This window comes from Schistocerca serialis, chromosome 9 (assembly GCF_023864345.2).
Source record: "Schistocerca serialis cubense isolate TAMUIC-IGC-003099 chromosome 9, iqSchSeri2.2, whole genome shotgun sequence".
Taxonomy (NCBI): Eukaryota; Metazoa; Arthropoda; class Insecta; order Orthoptera; family Acrididae; genus Schistocerca; species Schistocerca serialis.
In genome coordinates, this window is record NC_064646.1 from 82,179,307 (window position 1) to 82,204,042 (window position 24,736).

General features: G+C 42.7%; 1 protein-coding gene across 1 annotated transcript in view; it reads left to right on the plus strand.

Annotated features, from left to right (window-relative positions):
• Nucleotides 1-24,736, plus strand: part of LOC126419383 (kielin/chordin-like protein) — a 120,356-nt gene that overhangs the window by 89,619 nt on the left and 6,001 nt on the right. The window contains exon 10 of the mRNA XM_050086571.1: nt 414-550. Coding sequence (XP_049942528.1) covers nt 414-550 — 137 coding nt within the window. The remainder of the gene's footprint in view (nt 1-413; nt 551-24,736) is intronic.

Below are 24,736 nucleotides of genomic sequence, written 5' to 3' on the forward strand. Positions count from 1 at the left end.
TGTATATTCTGTATTGCTGCCACTTAATAATTAAAACGATATTTCATTTCCGAATGGCATTCCGTTGTTCAGTAACAACTAGAAATAGTTAACTCGTGCACATAGAACATTTCAAATATTTCTTCAGTGTGTTTGATAAGTAAAGGCGCCTACGCATAAAAAAATAGCCAGAAAGAAAATATAACGCAAAACACACGTCTTTAAAGTTTTTAAGGAACTCTGAAAAATATAGTAAAATGAATATAGGCTTATTTTATAGTTATTGTAAGAGCAAGTGAAGCGACACGTACTATCGGAATAAGTAACGGCTCAACATTACGACTTGGAGCGTTACCGTAAGACGTCATTAATAGCTTCAACTTACAGCTGGTGTTTCACTCCTAACGGCTTGGAGGAAACGCGGTCGTGGGTAGTGGGGAGGAAACGAACAGTACAAGAGGGCGAGTTGCGGAGGAGGGGGACATTCTTGGTCTGCAGCCTCCAGACATGAAGCTGTCAGCAAGCGCGCTTCTGCTGATCGTCGCCACGACTAGGGCCCACATCGAGGAAGGTGAGTTTCCGCTGCCCACGCAATCAGCCTACCAATGGAAGGTTACTCCACCATGAGTTAACAGCCGTAATACTTTCCTTTGTGTTCCCCATAGCTTTGCAGATACAGTGACGTCAGTGAATGATGTCTAGGAAATTGTTGCTTTAACGAAGTCAACTTTGAGAAATCACGCAATCTGCAGTTCTGTGCGTCATCTCATCATCCTCAAACCACCTACTTGAGATTATTCCATGTCTTACGGCTCTGTGCTATACACATCCATATGTTGCTGCTGCATGTATATTTTCACGTCATCTACCCACCTTCCATTATACTGTCAGTTTGAGCTTTTCTTATCTCTGGGAATTCAGCAGAATTTGCATTTCCTTGGTTACACATCTAGCCCAGCTCATTCCAACTTTACTACAGTTATAGTTACGACGTCGACTCACGTCTGTTCCCTTATTCACTTCTTCGATTTCTTTCATGTAATTTTCCAGTTCTCGTTGAGAGACACTCAACTTCTGAAGTTTTTCGGAAATAAAGTCCAAACCACACTAGCTATCTTGCTTTATATAAGAATTTTTCGTTCTTGTGTCTCTGTGTCATGGATTTTTGTCATCCCTCTAATTACTGTGGTTTCCGCTACGTACGAGACACCTCATAAATCAACTGTTCCGTAGTGTAGTAGTATTGCATTACGAGACATCCCTTTTTTGTTGTAATGAATCCATGTCAGTTTGTACTTCTTTTGCAGTTTGAAATTTATTTCTGTTTTGGAGGTTGTGTTCAGTCCTGTGTGTTGGATCGTTTCTCGTAAGTAGATAAAGTGAGTGATCTGTGAGATTCTTTCCATACCGTGTTCTCATTCGGAGTTTTCCATTTGACTTTCTGTCCATTTTCATAGGACAATTGTAGTCACGTTTCACAGGAGATGTCATATAATATATCGAGTGCTAGTTTGGCTTCGTCTTTGATGTTCGTAAACATAGCCAGGTCATCTGTAAAGTCCAAGCATTCACAGTGACTCTTTTTCTTATCTCATTTCCAATTTTGATACCTTTGACGTGTTTTCTCATTCTCTGATTATTTTTTCCAGTACGATGTTGAACAAGAGCGGCGATAAGCCGTCTCCTTGTCGGACTCCTGTGTGAATTTCGAATGAGTTAGAGATTTCTCCGGTGAATTTCACTTTCCAGATGGTTCCCGATAATGTTTCCCGGCTGATGTGTTTGGACTTTCCGTCGCCTCGTAACTCTCCTAGATTATTAAATAGTGTTTGTCTGACAACAGAATGTCAGGTTTTTTTAAATCCACAAATGCGATTGTACTGCTCCGACATCGTGTGATATGTAGTATGGTCTTGAGGTTCCACATTTGTTCAATACAGGATCTCCCCTTCCTGAAGCCCGCCTGATATTCATCAGTCTGTGGGTCTGCTTGCGACTGAAGTCGGTTCAGCAAAGCTTTAGAAAGAATTTTGTAAGCTAATGGAAGAAGTGAGATTCCTCTGTAATCTGATGGATCTATTTTGTCGCCTTTCTTGTGGAGCGAGTGCATCAAAAGATGGTTGAAATGGCTCTGAGCAATATGGGACTTAACTTCTGAGGTCATAAGTCCCCTATAACTTAGAACTACTTAAACCTAACTAACCTAAGGACATCACACACACCCATGCCCGAGGCAGGATTCGAACCTGCGACCGTAGTGCGAGTGGATCAAAGCACTGTTTCACTCTTTAGGGACTCTCTGTTTTCCACACTTCTACAGCTCTAACATTGTTCTGTGAATTTTTGACATTATGTTTTTGTGGTCCAATTTCCAAAATTCTGCAGTAACTCCATGTTCACCAGGTGCAATGTTGTTTTTAAATGATTTGGTTATTTTTACTGTTTCTTCGTGCGAAGGTGGAAGTAATTCAGGATTTGCCGCTGGTTTTGCAAATCAGAATTCATCAGATGGCGGTTCGCAGTTGAGGAGCGTTTCTATTGAAAAGAAATATTTTTGTATTAGTTTCCAGAGATCCGTTAGGTCGTTGAAAACTTAGGCTAGGAAGTCAATAGCCAGCTAAACTTACTCCAAAGGTCTAGTAAGAAACTTCGGTTGTTGTTATTGGTAACGTCTATTTCGGTCAACCTCTTATTATTGTAGTTGTCATCACTGAATAATTTTAGTCATTTTTCCATACCTCTTCTGTTTTTATGACTATTGAAGTTATTCCAAGCTTTAACGCTACGTCCGAATGCGTGATCGCAAGTGATTTTTCACCACCTATGTTTTCTCTTTCTCGGGATTGATCATATCTTATTGTTTGCTTCATTTGCTCCGCGAATTCAAATCACCCAATAGATTTCTTCAACGAATTTCTTCTTATTAAGATTAGGTAACTATGGGTTACTGTTGTACGTTTTCTATTGGGCTTACATTTTACTGTGATTTGGAGTACGTGATGGCCTGACTCGAAAAATCCTTCCTGGTTTTAAGGTTTCAAGGGGCCTTCTTTGGTGTTCATCTTGGAAATAGCAGTAAGATCAATATGGTATTCTCCGATGTTTTATTGTGGGATTTCCAAGTCTTTTTTTTTCTGGGCGGTATTCTGGAATTGTGCTGGCGTAATTTTGAGATTAAAATTTTTACAGAAATGAGTTCACCAATTTTATTGGTCCTGTTGTGAGCGGCACATGGTTATGTGATCCTCCTATGTTCATGTTCTTTTCATAACGGCCCAATCTAATCTTGATGTGGTATTTAGGAATTATGTTTCTGATTTTTTCCCGGCCTTCTGCTGTAATCATTTGTTGGTGCGTGCATGTTAATCAAGGTATACGTGTTGTTTCTTGATGTGATTGACAGTGTTTCGGAAGATAACATAAATTCAATGAATGAATCTATGATTTTGTAAACCGAAAACCTTGTGCCATATAGTTTCGGCCCTATGGTGATACGCACTGCAGGTTTTCCTTTAGAGAACCTGTAATTCTCGGATTGAAAGTGAAGCTGTCAAGCGCATTCGTTAGGTATTATAGATTATCTCGTTTCAACAAAGTGTTTGTGTTCAATGTACCTGTGAAAAATTTTTGTTTTGTTCGCAGAGGTTTTGAGAATCTCTGCGATCCTTCTCTACATGTCATGTCTGGCCCACCAGAAACCTATGACCAGAACGGATTGTGCCCTGGGGTAGTAGATTTTTTTTGCTGTTGGTTATTTTAAGTAGGAGATTGTTTTTTGATAATATCCGATGAGGATCACGAAATTTTAACAATTGCTGAGATCAAGTAACACACTCGTATTTAACAGCCGCACCAACTAGGTGAACAAGCCACTTGTCACTTAATACCAGGTCAGATGCTGATGGGTTTGTGTTAGCATCCGGTCCGCTCAGGGCGTTTTATTTTCCCATTACGAACCACAGGCGGGAGGCCATCCCCTACTCCGAGAGGCGACCGATGGGACATTACACGTATATATTAACTTTGCCAATTTTCTGTAAAAACTAAAACAAAAGTGATGAACTATGTAGCGCAATATTGAAAAATTTCATTTCCGTGAATTCGTGAAAACACCTTTGAAATTATGAAATAGTAGGTGTAAGATGGGTACACGTGCTTCGTGTGTCTACAACACAAGTTAGTAAAACGTCTCGGTGGCAACGCCCCTTCATAGCTCTATAAACGGCTGTGTTTTCACCTACAATCGTTAGTGTCTCGCAATCGAAAGTCATCAAAAGCGCTGCCAGGTGTCAGGGATTTCCTTAACTGATCCAGTTGTAGGAGTGTATTAGTAGCAAAGAATAAATGTATCAAAACAGCTTGCGTAATGAGGCAGCTTTTCATGCAGCACAGTGTTTATGACGTCATATATCCTGCAGTACCTCACAGCAGTTGTTGCCTGACAGTAAGGAATATTTGTACGAATTTTGGTTAAAATTGGTACAGTACACACAAACACACACACACATACACACACCAGGTGAATTTGCTCTGGTGTTTCGGCTGATATTTACAATTTCCTTTTTGCGATGTGTAGCTAATATCAATTCAAAAGAGTACCGGTCATCACATGTTTCACCAAATTCCCAGTGTCGACGGAAAGCGTCGGTCGGTTCCCGCTACAAACGTAATTATTTTTAAACCGGAATTTTATGTGCCCGCTTGATAGACCGTTCCCTAATTAGACTTGTGCAATATTCTCTTTATCGATGTGTGTTAACGGTGAGAGCAAGATATGGAGAATAACCAGCACAGACAGGAACGTCCTGGCCCTTGATGAAGGCTACCGCCACGCACAAGCACTGCTGGAGCCCTGGTTATTGTTCGAGGTTTGCTGCCCTTGTTAATGCATAGCCTATCGATGAAACGAACGTTACACTAAACTCATGAGGGACCACTGTATCGATTTTGCAGTTGATTTTAAACTAACTTACCGATGAGACTTCAAAACTTTCTACATACGAATAGCTCGGAACTGGAACACAATGAAATATTAACTAACTTTCGAGCCCAGGGCGTCTCCAGATACGACTTCGCTGGTCATCTGGACTCATTTCGAAGCGCGACTCATCAGTGAAGACAATTCTACCCCAGGTAATGAGATTCCAGCCCGAAGATGTGTCTGGAGCATCCTCAAAATACGGCGCGACAGCCAGGAATGATGATCTCGGGTGCCACTTCTTTTCATACAGAACCCCTCTCGTTGTCACCCACTACACACTTATAGCACACCGCTACTTTGACGATATTCTATACTCCTTTTTGTTGCCTTTCATGGTAATCCATCCTGAGCTTACATTTCAGCAAGATAAAGGCCGCCCGCACACGCCGCAAATTTCTACTGTTTGTTGTAGTGGTTGTCAAACGCTAAGTTGGCCAGCAAGGTAGCCGGATCTCTCCCCAACTACAAAAGTTGGGAGCATTCTGGGTAGGGCACTGGAACCAGCTCGGGTTTTGGCGATCTAACGCGCTAATTGGGCAGTCCCTCAGGAGGACGTACAGGTCAGACGCTGTACTTGAAAGTCGATTGCCCCCTTTCGGCAGATATATACGATACTGCAGTGCCTATGTTACCGTATCGAAGTTAAGCACTGCAAGGCTTGCTTAGCACTTAGGTGGGTTATCGTCCGAATCTGCAGAGCGCTGTTGGTAGTTGTAATACACGCAGGCATTGTTAGGCCAAATGAGGAGCTATTTGACTGAGAAGTAGCGGCTCCACTTACAAAAATTCACAACAGCTGAGAGAGTGGCGTGCTGACCACAACCTCTTCTGTACCCACACCCGGTGACACATATCCGCTGAGAATGGCATGGCGGTCGGTCGGTAAAGATGGGTACACATGGAGCGTTCAGACGGAGTCATTTAGTTAGTTAAGTTCGTTATACATTCCTGTACTTGTTGTCCTCTTCTACTATGGTGTCCACTGTAGTCACGATAGCCGGCTGCACTGGCCAAGCGGTTCTAGGCGCTACAGTCTGGAACCGCGCGATCGCTACTGTCGCAGGTTCGATTCTTGCCTCAGGCATGGATGTGTGTGATGTCCTTATGTTAGTTAGGTTTAAGTAGTTCTAAGTTCTAGGGGACTGATGACCACAGTAGTTAAGTCCCATAGTGCTCAGAGCCATTTGAACCATTTTAGTTAAGTCCCATAGTACTCAGAGCCATTTGAACCATTTTGTAGTCACGATATGGAAAACTTGTTTTTGTTCAACTTCATGGACAGATGCCTTTTATTTTCCACAGTCGCAGTGCGAAGAGTCATGTGCACCTCCTGTCTGGGAATTCTGTGAGTCGTGTTCCATGTGTGTGACTGTGTACTAAATCTTAGTGAACAGTGTTTTCTGAGGAAAGTGGGGACCAGCCCAGCATTTGCCTAAACGACAGTGGGAAACACTTCGTCATCCACTCACTATGATGTTTAGTCCTCGAATGATGTAGGGCTGAGACTACTGGGTTCATAAATTGTTAAAGGAAGGGGAGAGCGGGATTTCTGCTGGGTTTCCCACCTGTTCATTGTACTCCAGTGGCCGAGAAGGGTCACCTGGGAGGGGGGGGGGTTTCCCCTGGGTGATCTTGATCGATTTCCGGTGGTTGCCCAGGGGTGAGGAAGGGGGAGGGGAGGGGGGCGAAGCACCGAGGAGCCCAAGTGGGTAACCTGCCACCAGATGTTTCTATCAGTATAACGTGATACTCAACATCAAGATCGGCCGAAACCGGCGGAGATATGTCCGCAGCTCGTGGTCGTGCGGTAGCGTTCTCGCTTCCCACGCCCGAGTTCCCGGTTTCGATTCCCGGCGGGGTCAGAGATTTTCTCTGCCTCGTGATGACTGGGTGTTGTGTGATGTCCTTAGGTTAGTTAGGTTTAAGTAGTTCTAAGTTCTAGGGGACTGATGACCATAGATGTTAAGTCCCATAGTACTCAGAGCCATTTGAACCATTTTGAACCGGCGGAGATAACGTAGTAATGCTATAGCATCCCCACACTGCTCTAGAAAGGCAAGTGAAGTGATATGTGTCACTGAGAATGATAGTCTATCATATCTGTCACACACAAATATTCTTTCTTGAAGAACATTTTGCTCTTATTAATCATTGTCACCGTAATACCAGTGTGGTTGCTAATCCTTGCTGATAGTGTTGAAAAGACCAGCAGGTCCGTAAGCAGTGTTTTAATTATTTCTCTCGCATCCTTCCACGAATAATAAAGGGAGAGATGGATATTGGCACATTGTATACTTTTCACCACACATGTTGGCTTGCTATTTAGTTATGTCATTTGTAGAATAAGATATAGAGCGTTCCTTCTTCAGCGTTTAGCGTAATCTATGGTTGAAGAAAGTCGTTCAGTTTAGACCCTAACCTTTTGCCTACTGTTACTTTTACAGGAGGTGAAACGAGGTGCAAACCAGGCACGACCTTCCCGCATGATTGCAACACGTGTACCTGTGGTCATGATGGCAGGACACTGGTCTGTACACAAAAAGAGTGTCCACTTCCTTTATACAAAGGTGAGTGGACTGCTCTTCATATTTTGCTTTTCTCCTAGAATATAACAGCTACACCATACTTATTTACGTTTCTTTTATAAAGCATGACAGAGAAAACACTGAAAAAGCTGATGTTTCTGCTACCTGTGATGAAACTTTACCAAATACCAGGTGGTGTAAAGACTGATAACTATTTTCTTATATAGATAGATCCATAGTTGTGAATATCCTAAATGTAAAAGTGTGGTATCCTCTGACTACACAATTAATGATTCACAACTAGACTCAGCCGTGTTGAACAGTTAAGCACGCAAAACAGACAATTAGTCACCCCAGAGAAATTACACTAACGCCGTGTAACACGATTGTCATCCTTGATAATGGTGTCAACAGAGTTGGGAAGAGAGTGCGCAAGTTTATACAGGGATGGCATGTCCAGCTGTAACCGTACGATGACGTTTAGTTGCTATGGAACTGCCAAACTGAGGATATGTTGACTGTTACATTTCACCAATTGACCCAAATAGTCTGTTAGATTTTTGTAGAGGATAAATATCGTTTGTTTTAGGAAGATAGTAAGTTCGATAAGGATTCTGAGTGTTCGTCAAACTGGTGACAACTGCACACAGCCAGATGAACACGACAGTGGTCATCTTGTACGGCAGGAGTGTCCACAGAGCGCTCATTGTGAAGAACCGGCAATACTAGGCCACTGGGAAGGACAAAGAAGCTTCCTGGTTCACGATCACAGCGACCAGAATAGTACGAGAAACATCCCCAAAACACCAGAGAAGGGCTTCCGGCCTGAAACACGCTTTCCACATCCTGCGTATTAAACACCTTATTGGGCCGTCAGTCCATTCGATACTTGGCGTCGTTTGAAAAGAGGCGAAACTGCCATTCATAGGACCACAAACAAGCCTCCAGTCACAAACTGATTTATACTCTGGGTAACTGTAGCTGTTGAAAGGCATGATCGTAGAAAGAACTCCGCTTAAAGCGGGTAAAATTGTTATTTATTAAAATACAACCGGTTTCGGAGTTTAAAGCTGCATCAGCACGTGCAAAGAAGTTAAAAGATACTAGTCAAAATTTATTATTCAGAGAATATCGTCAATACTATGGCGAGCGAAAGGTACAGCAGACGTGCTCCATTCTTTAAAATTTGCCTGCATCAATGTGACAACAGGGCACCTCGCTGCAGGGTAAGACAGAAGCTGCCCGCACGCACGACAGAGAGAGACTCTAGTCAGGCAAATTTTAAAGAATGGAGCACGTCTTCTTTTTCTCTCACTCGCCATAGTACTGACGATGTTCTCTGAATAGTAAATTTTGAATAGGAGCGATGGGTGTGCCTATGATCTTTTAACTTCCTTGCACCTGACGATGCGGCTTTAAGCCCTAAACTGGTTGTGTTTCAATAAACAACGATTTTACCAGCTGTAAGCGTAACATACGAGGTGCGATCAAAAATTACGGTGAACTAACTTTTCATCAGACGCTGCTGACGCTACAACCGTTCGATGTAATTTGTCCTACAACCCAAACCGTTGAGACAGGCGGAATCGAAATGGAACACGTTCGGTCTTTTCAGTCAGCGTCCAGAGTTGCCAGAGTGAGGTTTTGTTTTACCGTGGCTGTCGCGCATCATGTATGTCGAACAACACATGCGCACTGAGTTCTATTTGAAGTTGCAATAAAAGTGCCTAAGACACTCGTGAAATGTTGAAACTCCTGTATGGCGATAATGCTGTAACTCTGATGACCTTTTACAAGTGGTATGAGCGATTTTATAGCGTAAATAAGGTGGTAGAAGACGATCCACGGTCGGGACATACATTACTTTGAAAACAGAAGAAATATTCCAAAATGTGGCAAAAATTGTTCGTTCAAACAGGCAAATAACTTTTCGAGACCGTACCGAAGGACTTGACATCTCGTACGGATGCGTGCAAAGTATTTTAACCAATAATTTACAAATGAGACAGTTGAGTGCAAAATTTGTTCCCAGACTTTTGAGTGATGAATCGAAGGAAAGTCGTGTGTCAGTTTGCACGGAGTTTTAAGCATCGTCTTCATTCAGATCCTGACCTCATGTCCAAAACTGAAGATGAAACTTGGGTTTATGGGTATGACGCCGGGAAGAAATTTCAAAGTTCCTAATGGAAAACCAGTGTATCTCCTTGCCCTAGAAAGTACATCAGTCAGGCTCACTGATTTATAAGCATATATTGAGGGTATTGTGCGATCAGAGTTTATCCCAGGGGCAGCATAAACTCCGAATTTTACAAGGGCGTACAACAACTTTTACGAAACGATGTACGAAGAAACAGACGAGGAAAATGGCACAATGGCTTCCCACTTCATCACGACTTCGCGCTATGTCACACCATGCTTTTGATTTGCAAGTTTTTGGTCGGAAACACTGTTTCTGTCTCTCCACATTCCACTTACTTACCAGATTTAGCACCATATCACTTCCGACACTTCCCAGAAAGTAAAGCTCTTCTTAATGGAAAATGTTTTGACACCATTCCTGAGATTCAGATGGCCATGTCAGAGCAGCACCACTCCAAAAGAAGTCTTCCAGAGATGCTTCCAGTCATGGATTCAACGTTGGGATACGTGACTTGCTAGTCAAGTACATTATTTTAAAGGAAAGTAAGTAATATTTCATGTGAGATTATTACGAGGGTTGCGCAGAAAGTAATGCACTGAGTTTTCTTCTTCAACAGTTCTTTATTGTAAATAATGAGAACTGCACACACGAAAGAATGGTGTTTTATCCACACGATTTTTGCACATAATCTCCATCCCATTCTTTGGCCTTCCTAAAGCGCGAAACAAGGGCGTGTATGCTCTGTCGGTATCAGTCCTTGTCCTGGTGGTGGAGCCTGTGCTTCACTGTGTGAATCACCTCCTCATCGTCCTCAAAATGTCTTCACAAATGGTGTCCTCCAACGGCCCTAACAAGTGGAAATGCGAGGGACTAGGTCAGGGTTGACAGGTGCGACAGCCGTGAATGGTCTCCCAGACCGCTGCAAACCGTGGAGCTCCGCCGAATCGCCTTCTGATGACCTCACCCTTCGGCCTAGCGACTAACTGCATTTCTGTCCACAGCAGATGCTCCATAGACTTTACACGGGCGTTTGTGAATATTCCCCATAGTTTCTTTCTATGCAGTGAGAAATTCAATGACGGCACATTGCTTGTAAACTACATCACCTACACACGCCATGTTGAAACTGTCCTGCAGCTACGATATCTGTCGGAGGTGATGGAAACTTAGCGCGCTCACGCAGGAGACTTCAAATAATACATGCGAAATGTTTCGCATTCGTGCATTGTTTTCGGGTGAGAAAAAATGCGTAGCATTACTTTCTGGCCTAATGACGTTATACACGGTATTTTCATCTCGTGTAAGGAGAAATGTCACCGTGTCAGAGACAAGTTCACAGCATGAAACAATATCTTAAAAAAACTCAAATGCAGTCAAATGAAAATTATTTACGCCACATCTCGAATTTATTTTGATTGTACGGACTTTGTATCATTGTAGCACAGTGGCAATGGCCTTGGCTATTCTCACCTTGAACGGGACAAGCTGCTGCTGCAGAAATGAAGTAGTTGGCATGCTTTCCTTGTGAACTCTACTATCTGCTTGTTTGTCTCACGTTTCAGTCTAAAAATTAGTTTTCATTGTTTCGAGCCTGGATAGCAGAGGGGTGGGGTATCGATCCGTTGGATCCTTGGTATTCAGAAGCATGTAAATAATAGGTGGCACACTGGGTGATTTTTGTTTCCTGCTAGGATCATGGTAACTGGCTGGTAGGAGAGTTGAAAACAGTGCCAATGATCTGAGCTGCATCGTTGCAACGAGCTCGGGACGCATGTATAAAGACAGCAAAAGCATAGCAAAAAGTGTTTTATTTGTGCTACGGAAATGTATGGAAAAAGTGAGAAGATATAAAAGATAAAATTCATATGCTATTACAAAAACAAAAATGAAAATGTATCGAGAACTGTAGGATTAACGAGAGGAGGAATTTGTGGCACAGCTTGACTAGAAGAAGGGATCGGTTGGTAGGACACGTTCTGAGGCATCAAGGGATCACCAATTTAGTATTGGAGGGCAGCGTGGAGGGTAAAAATCGTAGAGGGAGACCAAGAGATGAATACACAAAGCAGGTTCAGAAGGATGTCTGTTGCACTAGGTACTTCGAGATGAAGAAGCTTACACAGGATAGGGTAGCATGGGGAGCTGCATCAAACGAGTCTCTGGACTGAAGACCACAACAACAACAACAAAAACAACATCGAGAACTTTAAGTAATTTGATTAGGGGGCTACGCCCTCGTCTAATTTTTTATTCTCATTTTGCTTTTTTGGTATGCACAGGGATACAAATATTTAAATACTTTTAGGATAATGTTTAGGGTACGAATGTTGCGGCATAAGTTGTATGACAGGTTTATAGTTAATTTTTGTGGTTAAAGAGAAGGAAGTAAATCTTTTATGGGTACATCACAGTGTGTGATGCAACTTGCGACACCATTCACTATGTGTATGGAGTAGCAAGCACGGATCTTGAGAGAGCGTATCCCGGAAATTGTAACGAGAAACGTTAGAAACAGAAACGGCTGTGTGGTCGCGTCCTGTTACGGCGTGACAGAGAAGCCAGTATCTTGGCAAATACGAAACTGAGAGGAGTCGTGGGTGAAAATGTGTCTTCTATAAGAAGTGTAGTTCTTAAGTTATTTCACGTTAAATGTTTTACGTATTCAATGAACTTTCCAAATTAATATATTGACAATTACGAAGTATCTACGGTTAGGTCTCATTAAGCACTATCGGACTACATTGAATTACAAGCCATAATGTACATTCCGCTCGTAAGAAGCAGAATTCTCGCATATATAAGAGCTAAACTTTGAACGTAGCGGCAGAATTACTAAGTTGATGTAATTAGTACTTCTTGCTAGTTTTAATTTTTATATCTATCACTAAGACAACAACGCAGGGTAACGCTTGTCTAGACAAAAACATTATTTGTGAACAAACTGTTTAAGTATAGTAAGTATAGCACTCAGTGACTAAAGAAATTTGAGGGTAAATTTATATTTAATACATGTATATAATATTAAATTTATGTTTTAAGTAACTCTCCAAAACTTATCCAATATGCGTGTTGTGTATTAAACCGGGTACCTAGAAAAGACGGAAAATCTTCGCCCCGCCGTAGCCCTTAGTGGTTCACAACCCCGCAACAGGTAAAAAATGGTTCAAATGGCTCTGAGTACTATGGGACTTAACTTCTGAGGTCATAAGTCCCCTAGAACTTAGAACTACTTAAACCTAACTAAACTAAGGACATCACACACACCCATGCCCGAGGCAGGATTCGAACCTGCGACAGTAGCGCTAGCGCGGTTCCAGGCTGTAGCGCCTAGAACCGCTGGGCCACCCCGGCCGGCCGCAACAGGTCCAGCAGTCCACCTACCTCACAGCCACCCCACATCGAACCCACAGTTATAGTGCGGTTCGACCTGGAAAAAGCGTTCGACAATATAAAATGGTGCAACCTGTTTGAGATTCTGAAAAATGTAGGGGTAAGCTATAGGGAGAGACGGGTCATATACAATATGTACAACAACCAAGAGGGAATAATAAGAGTGGACGATCAAGAACGCTCGTATTAAGAAGGGTGAAAGACAAGGCTGTAGCTTTTCACCCCTACTCTTCAATCTGTACATCGAGGAAGCAATGATGGAAATAAAAGAAAGGTTCAGGAGTGGAATTAAAATACAAGGTGAAAGGATATCAATGATACGATTCGCTGATGACATTGCTATCCTGAGTGAAAGTGAAGAAGAATTAAATGATCTGCCGAACGGAATGAACAGTCTAATGAGTACACAGTATGGTTTGAGAGTAAATCGGAGAAAGACGAAGGTAATGAGAAGTAGTAGAAATGAGAACAGTGAGAAACTTAACATCAGGATTGATGGTCACGAAGTCAATGAAGTTCAGGAATTCTGCAACCTAGGCAGTAAAATAACCAATGACGGACGGAGCAAGGAGGACATCAAAAGCAGACTCGCTATGGCAAAAAAGGCATTTCTGGCCAAGAGAAGTCTACTAATATCAAATACCGGCCTTAATTTGAGGAAGAAATTTCTGAGGATGTACGTCTGGAGTACAGCATTGTATGGTAGTGAAACATGGACTGTGGGAAAACCGGAACAGAAGAGAATCGAAGCATTTGAGATGTGGTGCTATAGACGAATGTTGAAAATTAGGTGGACTGATAAGGTAAGGAATGAGGAGGTTCTACGCAGAATCGGAGAGGAAAGGAATATGTGGAAAATACTGATAGGAGAAGGGACAGGATGATAGGACATCTGCTAAGACATGAGGGAATGACTTCCATGGTACTAGAGGGAGCTGTAGAGGGCAAAAACTGTAGAGGAAGACAGAGATTGGAGTACGTCAAGCAAATAATTGAGGACGTAGGTTGCAAGTGCTACTCTGAGATGAAGAGGTTAGCAGAGGAAAGGAATTCGTGGCGGGCCGCATCGAACCAGTCAGTAGACTGATGACAAAAAAAAAAAAAAAAAAAAAAAAAAAAAAAAAAAATCGGCCCCTAGTGGACACCCCCCTCCCCAGGAAGGTCTCATACCAGACTAGTGTAACCCCAAATGTTCAGATGTTTGAGTGGTAGAGTAATGATGGTGTACGCGTACGTGGAGACAGTGTTCGTGCAGCTATCGCCGACATAGTGCAACTGAGGCGGAATAAGGGGAACCAGCCCGAATTCGCAGAGGTAGATGGACAACTGCCTTAAAAACCATCCACCGGCTGGCCGGCACACCGGACCACCACACTAATCCGCCGGGCAGATTCATGCCGGGGACAGGAACGCCTTCTCGCTCGGGAAGCAGCGGACTAAGCGCGGCTAACTGAGCGGGCCCGTCCAATATGTACTCGATGGTAATTAATTATGGAATTTGTAGAAAATATCGATCACGAATAGCGACTCAGTGGACGTTCTGTTGCGGGACTTGCGTGTAAATCACGATTTCGCTGATCTGTCGATTAATAAAATGGAATCCTCAGGAAGCGAAACTGAAGAACTAATTCTGAGAACTAGCCACACTACTATACAGAAGAACAGGGGCCATGATGTAGACAAATTTCGATAGCTTGTCATCATAAAAGGACGCAACTCAGTCCAATCACATGCTTTTAAGTCCGGTCAAGAATCATTTCGACCCATACGAGACAGTTTTAAGTCCAAACTGGACGACACTATCCAAACAGGATGCTTTTCAGTCCAAGTTCAATAGGATCAGAAAAGTTCAATCTCAAAGGAAATTTTCGACAGAAAAGGTAAACAAGTCAGCCCCTGAAGAAGAGGAAAACTTAAAGAACGTTATGATGTACAGCACCAAAAATTTTCAAATGGCGCTCCGTCCTCCGTCCTGGACCCTTCTAACCAATGTTGCAGTTTTCTGGCCTTCAGGCAGTTCAAGTCGTAAACGTCAACAGCCATCTGTCGGATGGAACATAATACGTGATTCGCCTGAAAAGGACACCTTTCACGACTCAGTGGACGTTCAGTTGCGTTACTCGCGTGTAAACTACAGCATTCGTCGCCGGTGAACAGCAGTCAGCATGGGTGTAGGAACCAGGTGCCTGTAGCGGGAACCTATACACAGCAACGTTCACTGAGAGGTCATTGTAGAAACAATGTTGGTTGCCTCTTGGTTCATCTGGGCGGTCAGTTGCTCAACAATTGCTTGTGTATTCGCCTTTTCGGAAATACTTCCACCCCTGGCCCGAAATCCAATGATCATGCCCTTTTAGACGTCAGATAAATCGCTCCGTTCCCACATTACGCCAAGCACTGCACTGATTTTCGCATCCCTCTAACACACTTCATATATCCTCCACTGCTAGTGCCGCCACCTCCCGTCTGTGAGTGGTTATTGCACGTTGATGACGTACATAGGCAGTGATCACATTAAAGATTTTCGCAGTTGCGAATATGAACAACCGTCAACTGTATAATACGATGACGACAATGAAAATATGTGGCAGACAGGGATTCGAACATGGATTTCCCGCTTTCCACGAGCAGTCACCTTAACCGTCAGGTTATCCGAATACAACTCACGGCCAGGCCAAAGCTTCAGCATGTCGTCAACCATGTGTTTACAACCTGTACTCGTACATACATTACGCATATTCCCGTACAAGTGAGACACTTAACTTGAAATTCGCTTGCCCGGTGTCGACGAGGAAATATGATATTGCTGAGCCTGTGTTATTCTGAGTTACGTTTGAGCAAGCAGTAAGGGAAACAAAAGAAAAATTTGGAGTACGAATTAAAATCCATGGAGAAGAAATAAAAACTTTGAGGTTCGCCGATGACATTGTAATTCTGTCAGAGACAGCAAAGGACCTGGAAGAGCAGCTGAACGGAATGGACATGGTCTTGAAAGGAGGATATAAGATGAACATCAACAAAAGCAAAATGAGAATAATGGTATGTAGTCGGATTAAATCGGGTGATGCTGTAGGAATTACATTAGGAAATGAGACACTTAATGTAGTAACTGAGTATTGCTATTTGGGGAGCAAAATAACTGACGATGGTCGAAGTAGAGAGGATATAAAATGTAGACTGGCAATGGCAAGGAAAGCGTTTCTGAAGAAGAGAAATTTGTTAACACCGAGCATAGATTTGTCAGGAAGTTGTTTCTTGAAAGTATTTGTATGGAGTGTAACCATGTACGGAAGTGAAACATGGACGATAAATAGACGATAAATAGTTTAGACAAGAATAGAACGGAAGCTTTCGAAATGTGGTGCTACAGAAGAATGCTGAAGATTAGATGGGTGGATCACATAACTAATAAGGAGGTACTGCATAGAACTGGAGAGAAGAGAAATTTGTGGCACAACTTAAGTAGAAGAAGGGATCGGTTGGTAGGGCATATTCTGAGGCATCAAGGGATCACCAATTTAGTATTGGAGGGCAGCGTCGAGGGTAAAAATCGCAGAGGGAGACCAAGAGATGAATACACTAAACAGATTCAGAAGGATGTAGGTTGCAGTAGGTACTGGGAGATGAAGAAGCTTGCACAGGATAGAGTAGCATGGAGAGCTGCATCAAACCAGTCTCTGGACTGAAGACCACAACAACAACAACAACGATTCAGTTTACCTTTGGAGATGCATGCATCTCCAAAGGCGCTGCGGTGACTACAGCCGTTCTGAAATACAATGAAAGTCTTCTCAGTTACGAACACAAACAACTGTCAAGTGTATAACGGGAAGACGACAGTGAAAATTTGTGCTGGACGGTAACTCGAATCTGGATTTCCCGCGTTTCGCTAACGATCGCCTTACCATTACATCTACATCTACATGGATACTCTGCAAATCATGTTTAAGTGCCCGACAGAGGGTTCATCGAACCACCTTCACTATTCTCTTTTGTTCCAGTCTCGTAAAAGAACGAACATCTATATATTTTCGTACGAGCTCTGATTTCCCTTATTTCATTATGGTGATCGTTTCTCCCAAGGTAGGTCAGTGTCAACAACATATTTTCGCATTAGGGGGAGAAAGATGGTGATTCTAATTTCGTGACAAGATTCCACCGCAACGAAAAGCGCCTATGTTTTAATGATGTCCACCCCAAATCATGTATCATTTCGGTGACACTTTCTCCCATATTTCGCGATAATACAAAACGTGCTGCCCTTCTTTGAACTTTTTCGATGTACTCCGTCAATCCTAACTGGTAAGGATCCCATACCGGGCAGCAGTATTGTAAAAGAGGACGGACAAGCGTAGTGTAGATCTGTTACATTTTCTAAGTGTCCTGCCAATAAAACGCAATCTTTGGTTAGCCTTCCCCACAACTTTTTCTGTGTGTTCCTTCCAGTTTAAGTTGTTCGTAATTGTAATTCCTAGGTATTTAGTTGAATTTACCTCCTTTAGATTTGACTGATTTATCGTGTAACAGAAGTTTAACGCATTCTTTTTAGTGCTCATGTGGATGACAACTCACTTTTCGTTATTTAGGGTGAACTGCCAATTTTCACATCTTTTCTAAATTGTTTTGAAATTTGTTTTGATCTTCTGATGACTTTATTAGTCGATAAACGACAGGGTCATCTGCAAACAATAGAAGATGGTTTCTCAGATTGTCTCCCAAACCGTTTATGAAGGCAAGTAACCGCAAAGGGCCTATAACCTTTGTGAGCGCCAGAAATCATTTAGGTTTTACTTTCTGTCAACTACTACGAACTACCTGAACTAACTGACACGATTTTCCACATGCACGCAATTACACTACAAGCCGCTAGTGTGGTACAGTGTCAAAAGCCTTCCGGAAATCCAGAAATACGGAATCGATCTGAAATCCCTGGTCAGTAGCACTCAACACTTCGTGTGCGTAAAGAGCTGGTTGTGTTTCACAAGAACGATGTTTTCTAAATCCATGTTGACTGTGTGTCAATAGACCATTTTCTTCAAGGTAATTCATAATGTTCGAACACAAGTTGGGTACATGATGTACAGAAATACTCGAACTACTGTTAACTTTCTCGTCTTTATTTCTATAAAGACATGCATAATAACGTGCTTCCTACGCCGACCCTTCTTAACTGTGTCTGACGAACCAACATGAACAAAGACGGAGTTGTCAAGACTCCTTCGTGATCTGAAAAAGACATGAACTACGCCTCGAAACCACGCGAATTGGGAACAGTTCTGCTCATGCAGGCGGCCAGCGATGAGACGTTTCTACTGTGTGTTCTTTGAGGCGTTCTGCGGTCGGCATATACTGACACAGCAATTCGTCAACATTCCACGATAATGCCAGCTCGCATTCGTACACGCTCGTGGCAGCTGCGTCCTTTGAACCTTATACCAGTGTTACTCTGAATTACGATGCAATGTTGCTTTGTAATTCATAACGAATGCAGTAGTGGAACAAAGGGCGTATGGCCCCACTCCCCATTGTTGCCAAATTTATTCAAGATGGCGGATCCTAGATGGCGGCGATATATATGGCAATGTCGCAATGACGTCATGGTGAGAAGTTCAAATTTTGACTGGAAAATAGGGCAGTTCGGCTACCTCCACTAACCAAATCCCCTCCCCTCACCAATCCCCTCCCCTCCCCTCCCACAGATAGTGGCAGGAAGTTAAAATTCCAGCAGGTCACTTGGGATACCACCACTAACCTAAGTCATCCGACCGCCACCTCTTCCTAGGAATTGGTGGGAAAAGGACACTGCCCCTGCTGGATAGAATGGTCTTTACTTAAATAGTTTTTATTTAAACAATTTGAGGGAGTACTTCCATCCAGTGTGTCCAGCATGGGGTCCAGAGTCAAACTGACCTAGTACACAGTACTGTCACCAGAGGGTGCTGTCGTCCCTCCCGTGACATAATCCAAGATGGTGGTCTGGGGTGGGGGGAAATGGTGGGAACCAATAGAAACCCTTAACCCATTCAAATGCTAGACTTCAGGCAGTAGGATGGCGGACCTAGTAACATCATTGGGGGGGTATAGGGCAGGCTCAATAGCTTTGGAACCTCAGTCTTGCTTAGTCGGCCAGAAGCAGCAGAAGAAGAAGAACCATGAAGCGACAACAGCAGTCTCAATCAAACACAGCCCTGCAGAACAGAAAGAAATGGAAAAGTAAGTATCCTATATCACATCTTTCTCTGTGATTATCTTTATTATTATTATTATTATTATTATTATTGGTTGTTTCCACGTCTTGGTCCATATGTAATGCTTCCTTATCTTTTTTCAGCAGTAGCAGCATGGAGTGCCAACATTCTGATCTCTGCCTTGGCTGGACCTGTAGCAACCTCGGATGCCATCTTGTCAAGATGACTGACTTCTGGACCTACTGCAGAACAACCTCCAGCATGTCTGAACCTCTAGCGACCACGTGGGATCCTGTGGCTCACATAGCCAACTTGCTGGAGCAGGACAAGGAGCTGTTGTTGTCTGTCCCACTCATCGATTTGTGTGATGAGGTCACACTATCTGCTCCCAACACATCGAACGCTGCTGGTGGTCCCAAACAACAGCAAGATGGTGGACAGTACTGGTCACCAACATACAACCCATCCCAGCACAACATCCCTGTGCTAGTTGAGCCACAGAAAGCAGATGCTGTGGATGAGAAGTCATCGAGTGTACCCATGCTTTTCAGTACCACATGCAATTTAAATCCCAGCGGAACAAAACGTGTAAACGTTGGTATAGAAGCACATCATGTCTGGGGCTTGAATGCGAGAATAGAAATTGAAAATGCGTCGTAGGGTGTTAAAGTGCCAATTTCGAAATTTGACTGGGACGAAGTATGTCGTGCAGAGCCCTACATCAATGAGCAGATGGCTACAGAGTATTATCCAACTCGTTCTCCCCCAGACATTCGCCTTACTGGTGTGACACTATCTATTACAACAGTGTATGATGACAGTGCACTATGTATGAAATCGAGTGACAACTGTGTTTATCTAAGGCAGGCCTCAGTTATGAAGTTATACAATCTGGATACTGCACTACATCTTGCTTCGGAGAGATTGAACCGCTGGTTGCTAAGCATAGATTCTGCATACGATGATGTTGTAAACTTCTTATGTTGATGATTTGAAGCAGTACTTTTGTTTGCACATGAACGCTGAATCGAAAGAGAGATATATTAAATGTGTGCCTGAAAAAACTGAGCACTGTGAGGCATCCATTGGCTTGAGGGAGATACGCGGAATTTTTTGTTGTTGTTGTTGTCTTCAGTCCTGAGACTGATTTGATGCAGCTCTCCATGCTACTCTATCCTGTGCAAGCTTCTTCATCTCCCAGTACCTACTGCAACCTACATCCTTCTGAATCTGCTTAGTGTATTCATCTCTTGGTCTCCCTCTACGATTTTTACCCTCCACGCTGCCCTCCAATGCTAAATTTGTGATCCCTTGATGCCTCTGAACATGTCCTACCAACCGGTCTCTTCTTCTTGTCAAGTTGTGCCACAAACTCCTATTCTCCCCAATTATATTCAATACCTCCTCATTAGTTATGTTATCTACCCATCTAATCTTCAGCATTCTTCTGTAGCACCACATTTAGAAAGCTTCCATTCTCTTCTTGTCCAAACTATTTATTGTCCATGTTTCACTTCCATATATGGCTACACTCTATACGAATACCTAGAGAAACGGCTTCCTGACACTTAAATCTATACTTAATGTTAACAAATTTCTCTTCTTCAGAAACGCTTTCCTTGCCATTGCCAGTCTACATTTTATATCCTCTCTACCTCGACCATCATCAGTTATTTTGCTCCCCAAATAGAAAAACTCCTTTACTACTTTAAGTGTCTCATTTCCTAATCTAATTCCCTCAGCATCACCCGACTTAATTCGACTACATTCCATTATCATACAGTAAAGCTGCATGCCCTCGGGAAAAATTACGGCTGTAGTTTCCCCTTGCTTTCAGCCATTCGCAGTACCAGCACAGCAAGGCCGTTTTGGTTAGTGTTGCAAGGCCAGATCAGTCAATCATCCAGACTGTTGCCCCTGCAACTTCTGAAAAGGCTGCTGCCCCTCTTCAGGAACCACACCTTTGTCTGGTCTCTCAACAGATACCTCTCCGTTGTGGTTGCACCTACGGTACGGCCATCTGTATCGCTGAGGCACGCAAGCCTCCCCACGAACGGCAAGGTCCATGGTTCGTGGGGGTATTTATGGGCGTAATTTATTGCATGTAAAAAGCTTTGTTTGGGAAATACTGTATAAGTGCGAAGATGAAGATAAAGAAAGAGTCTGACGATTTTCTTGAAATTCTACATCCTATAATCCTATATATGATATTTAAATAAATAAACAATGTGTGTATATATAATCTCAAACCATATTTGTGTTTTCTTTCATACCTCTCCCATTACAGTCAAGTATTACGCTTATTAACATCCTTATTTTTTCAATGCTGCACCTATAATAGTGCATCAACAGCAGCAGACAGTTACCAGCCTAACCAATTATTGATATAATGAATGATCAATTTACTCTTCATGGGTAATATATACAGCTGATTTCTCTGTGTAGCCAATAGAGGTCAGTCGGTTAGGTGATGGAGTTATAGTGGCTACACATACTATTACCATCCTTTCAAGTGTATCTTTCTAAATATGTCGATTACTTCTCAGTACCTGACGTAGTTAATATCATGTCAGGGTGGGTGCAACTTCCTCATCACAAGGACTTTGTTGTCAGTGCCTGGCCCTGTGAAGATGCAAAAGAAGACCTGAAGAAGAAGAAGAAGAACGGAAGTCTCCTTCCTGATAATATACGAGCAATTATTGTAGGTCCATCCAACTGTGGCAAGACTAATGTCCTCGTAACGCTGCTAACAGATGAATGTGTTTTGGTTTTCTCAAAAACACTGTTACAACCCAAGTATCAGCTATTACTGGAGATACTGCGCGGTGTAGATAGTGTTACATACACGACATTCAGTGAAAGCGGTGATATCCTCCACATGAAAAAGCAAAGCCAAACACTGTCTTCATATTTGACGATATTACGGTGAAAAACGAAGACCAAATTCGAAAATATTTCTGTTTCGATGGTCATATGGGTGCTGATGTATTTTATATAAGCCAAACATATTCCAGAATCCAGAAACAGTTGGTTAGCGATCATGCGAACCTCATTATAGCCTTAAAACAAGACAATCTGTATTTGAAACACATTTACCAGCACATGTCGTAACTGACATGTCGTTCAATGTTGTGTCCCAGCAATGCTCTGCAAACACGGGTAACGTGATGTGTGTCACAAAGAATGATAGCCTATTATTTCTGTTAAATACAAATACTGTCCTAGCGTTCTTGGGGAACATTTTGCATTTATTAATCATTGTCACAGTAATATCAATGTTGTTACCAATCGCTGCTTCTCTGCTGATATTATGGAAAACGGCAGGTATGTAACGCTTTGTAGGACTCGTCTTGCATCCTTCCCACGATCCACCCGGGAAATGACAACAGGACATTGTTACACTATATACCATCCACTATAGATGTTGGGCCGCCGAACCCTTACTTCTAATATAAATATATAACATTTTACTTTCAATATTTAGCGTAATCTTTGTGCAGAATAAAATCTGGCAATGCTGGCTATAACCTTGAGCTTAATGTTACTTTTCAGGAGATGAAATGAGGTGCAAACCTGGCGCGGCCTTCCCGCAAGACTGCAACAAGTGTATCTGTGGTCCTGACGGCAGGACACTCGCATGTACCCTCTTAGAGAACTGTCAGCTTCCCTTCATCAAAGGTCAGTGGTCTGTTCACTTCCTGCTACACCACCTTAATCTTAGCTTCTTTGTTATGATGTTCGTATAAAAAAGACTTTTTGTATACGTTTCAGTTATGAAATGTTGCACAGCAAAGACGGAGTTAGACCTGAATGAAATATCAGGTAGTGTAAAGAGTACTACCTTCTTATGTAGGTAACTCCCAAGTTGAGCACTTATGAAATCTCAAAGTGTGGCTACAACTAGACTTAGTCGTATCAGCCAATTAAGCACGCAAGATAGGTAATTAGGTATCCCAGAGGCATCACACTACCAGCGTGTCACATGGCCGTTCCACTTTCTAAGGGCCGCACTGCATTTAGGAAGAAAGTGCACAGATTTGCACATGTGTGGCTTGTCGAGCTGAAACCATACAATGATGATTAGTTGCGATAGACCACCAAACTGAGGATATGTTGATTGCTGCATTTCACCAATTGATCAAAACAGTCTGCTATTTGCAGAGGACAAAGACCGGTTGGTTGAGGGAGCTACTAAGGTTCGATAGCGATTCTGAGTGTTCGTCAAACCGGTGACTATTGCTCATAGCCATATGAACGCGGCAGTTGCCGTCTTGGATGGCAGGAGTGTCCACAGCGTGCTTATCGGGAAGAATGGGCAATACTAGGTCACTGTGAATGCCAAATAAATATCCTGGTTCAGGATCACAGCAACCAGGAAGAGTGAGTCTCATCCACAGAGCGAGCAACATCCCCAAAACATCACATAAGTGCTTCCGGCCTAAACCACACTTTCCACATCCTACGGTTGTCAGACACTCTATGTTTAGAGTCGTTTGAAAAGAAGCGAAATTGCTATTGAGAGGACCACGAACAAGTCTCCAGTTAGCTCCTGAATGCACGTAGCTTTATCTTCCAGTGGCATAAGACGCCAAATGTCCATCGCATTCATTTCCATTCCCAGTATTTGCTTGGAAACTGCTTGAGAAAGATTTGCATTGACTCGTGCACCGTCAGCAGCAATTTATTTCGAGTTTGAAACAGATTGTTACTGACCATGCGTGACACTCCTACCGTTTCTCTTCCAGTTAGGATCTTTTTGTGGCCATCAATCCAGTCAGCGTCGATACATCAGCAGATCGGGCGATTTCATTTATAATCTGATCAAGGGCACGTGCAGTACGATAACTCCCTCCTTACTCTTGGTAGGAGTATAACGTACAAGGAGAGATGTGACATTGTCAGAATGAAGGTCGCAGCATGAAACAATATCCTAAGAAAACTCGAAGGCACAAGTTGATGAGCATGACGTCGTAGTCTTTAGACGTAGGATCTAGCCTTGTGCAACATGGCAGGGGAACACGCTTCCCTTGTAAGGTACCAGTCCTGCCACTCAAAACCGATTTATATCGCCATTCATTAAACTTCCATCGTGGTGAGAGGGTGGCTGACGTCAACTCCAGTCGAGGAGATCCAGTTCTGGTCGGAATAGCACCACCCGATATCAGATGTGTAGTAATAGCGAAATCCGAAATCAGCAGAATCAACACTTGTGACACATGGATTAAGGGGCTCCGGAAAGGCTCAAAATCATGGAAAGTTCAATTTTTACTTTTTTGCGTTATCTGAATCTGCAGACTATTACCTTTTAATAGATATATAATTTATTCAATTCCAAAGACTACAACTATTTTTAAATTTTTTTAAAAATATGTTCTACATGGGCGTGACCCACTGTGGCGTTGTTAAACTGCTGTCAAATGGTGTTATTATTTACGTCCGTGTTCATCAGGTACATTTTAGTGATGTGAGATAAAGTACGTGTTGTGGCTAACCTGTGATAGTTCAATATATATCGCTGGTGTGATTGTCGATT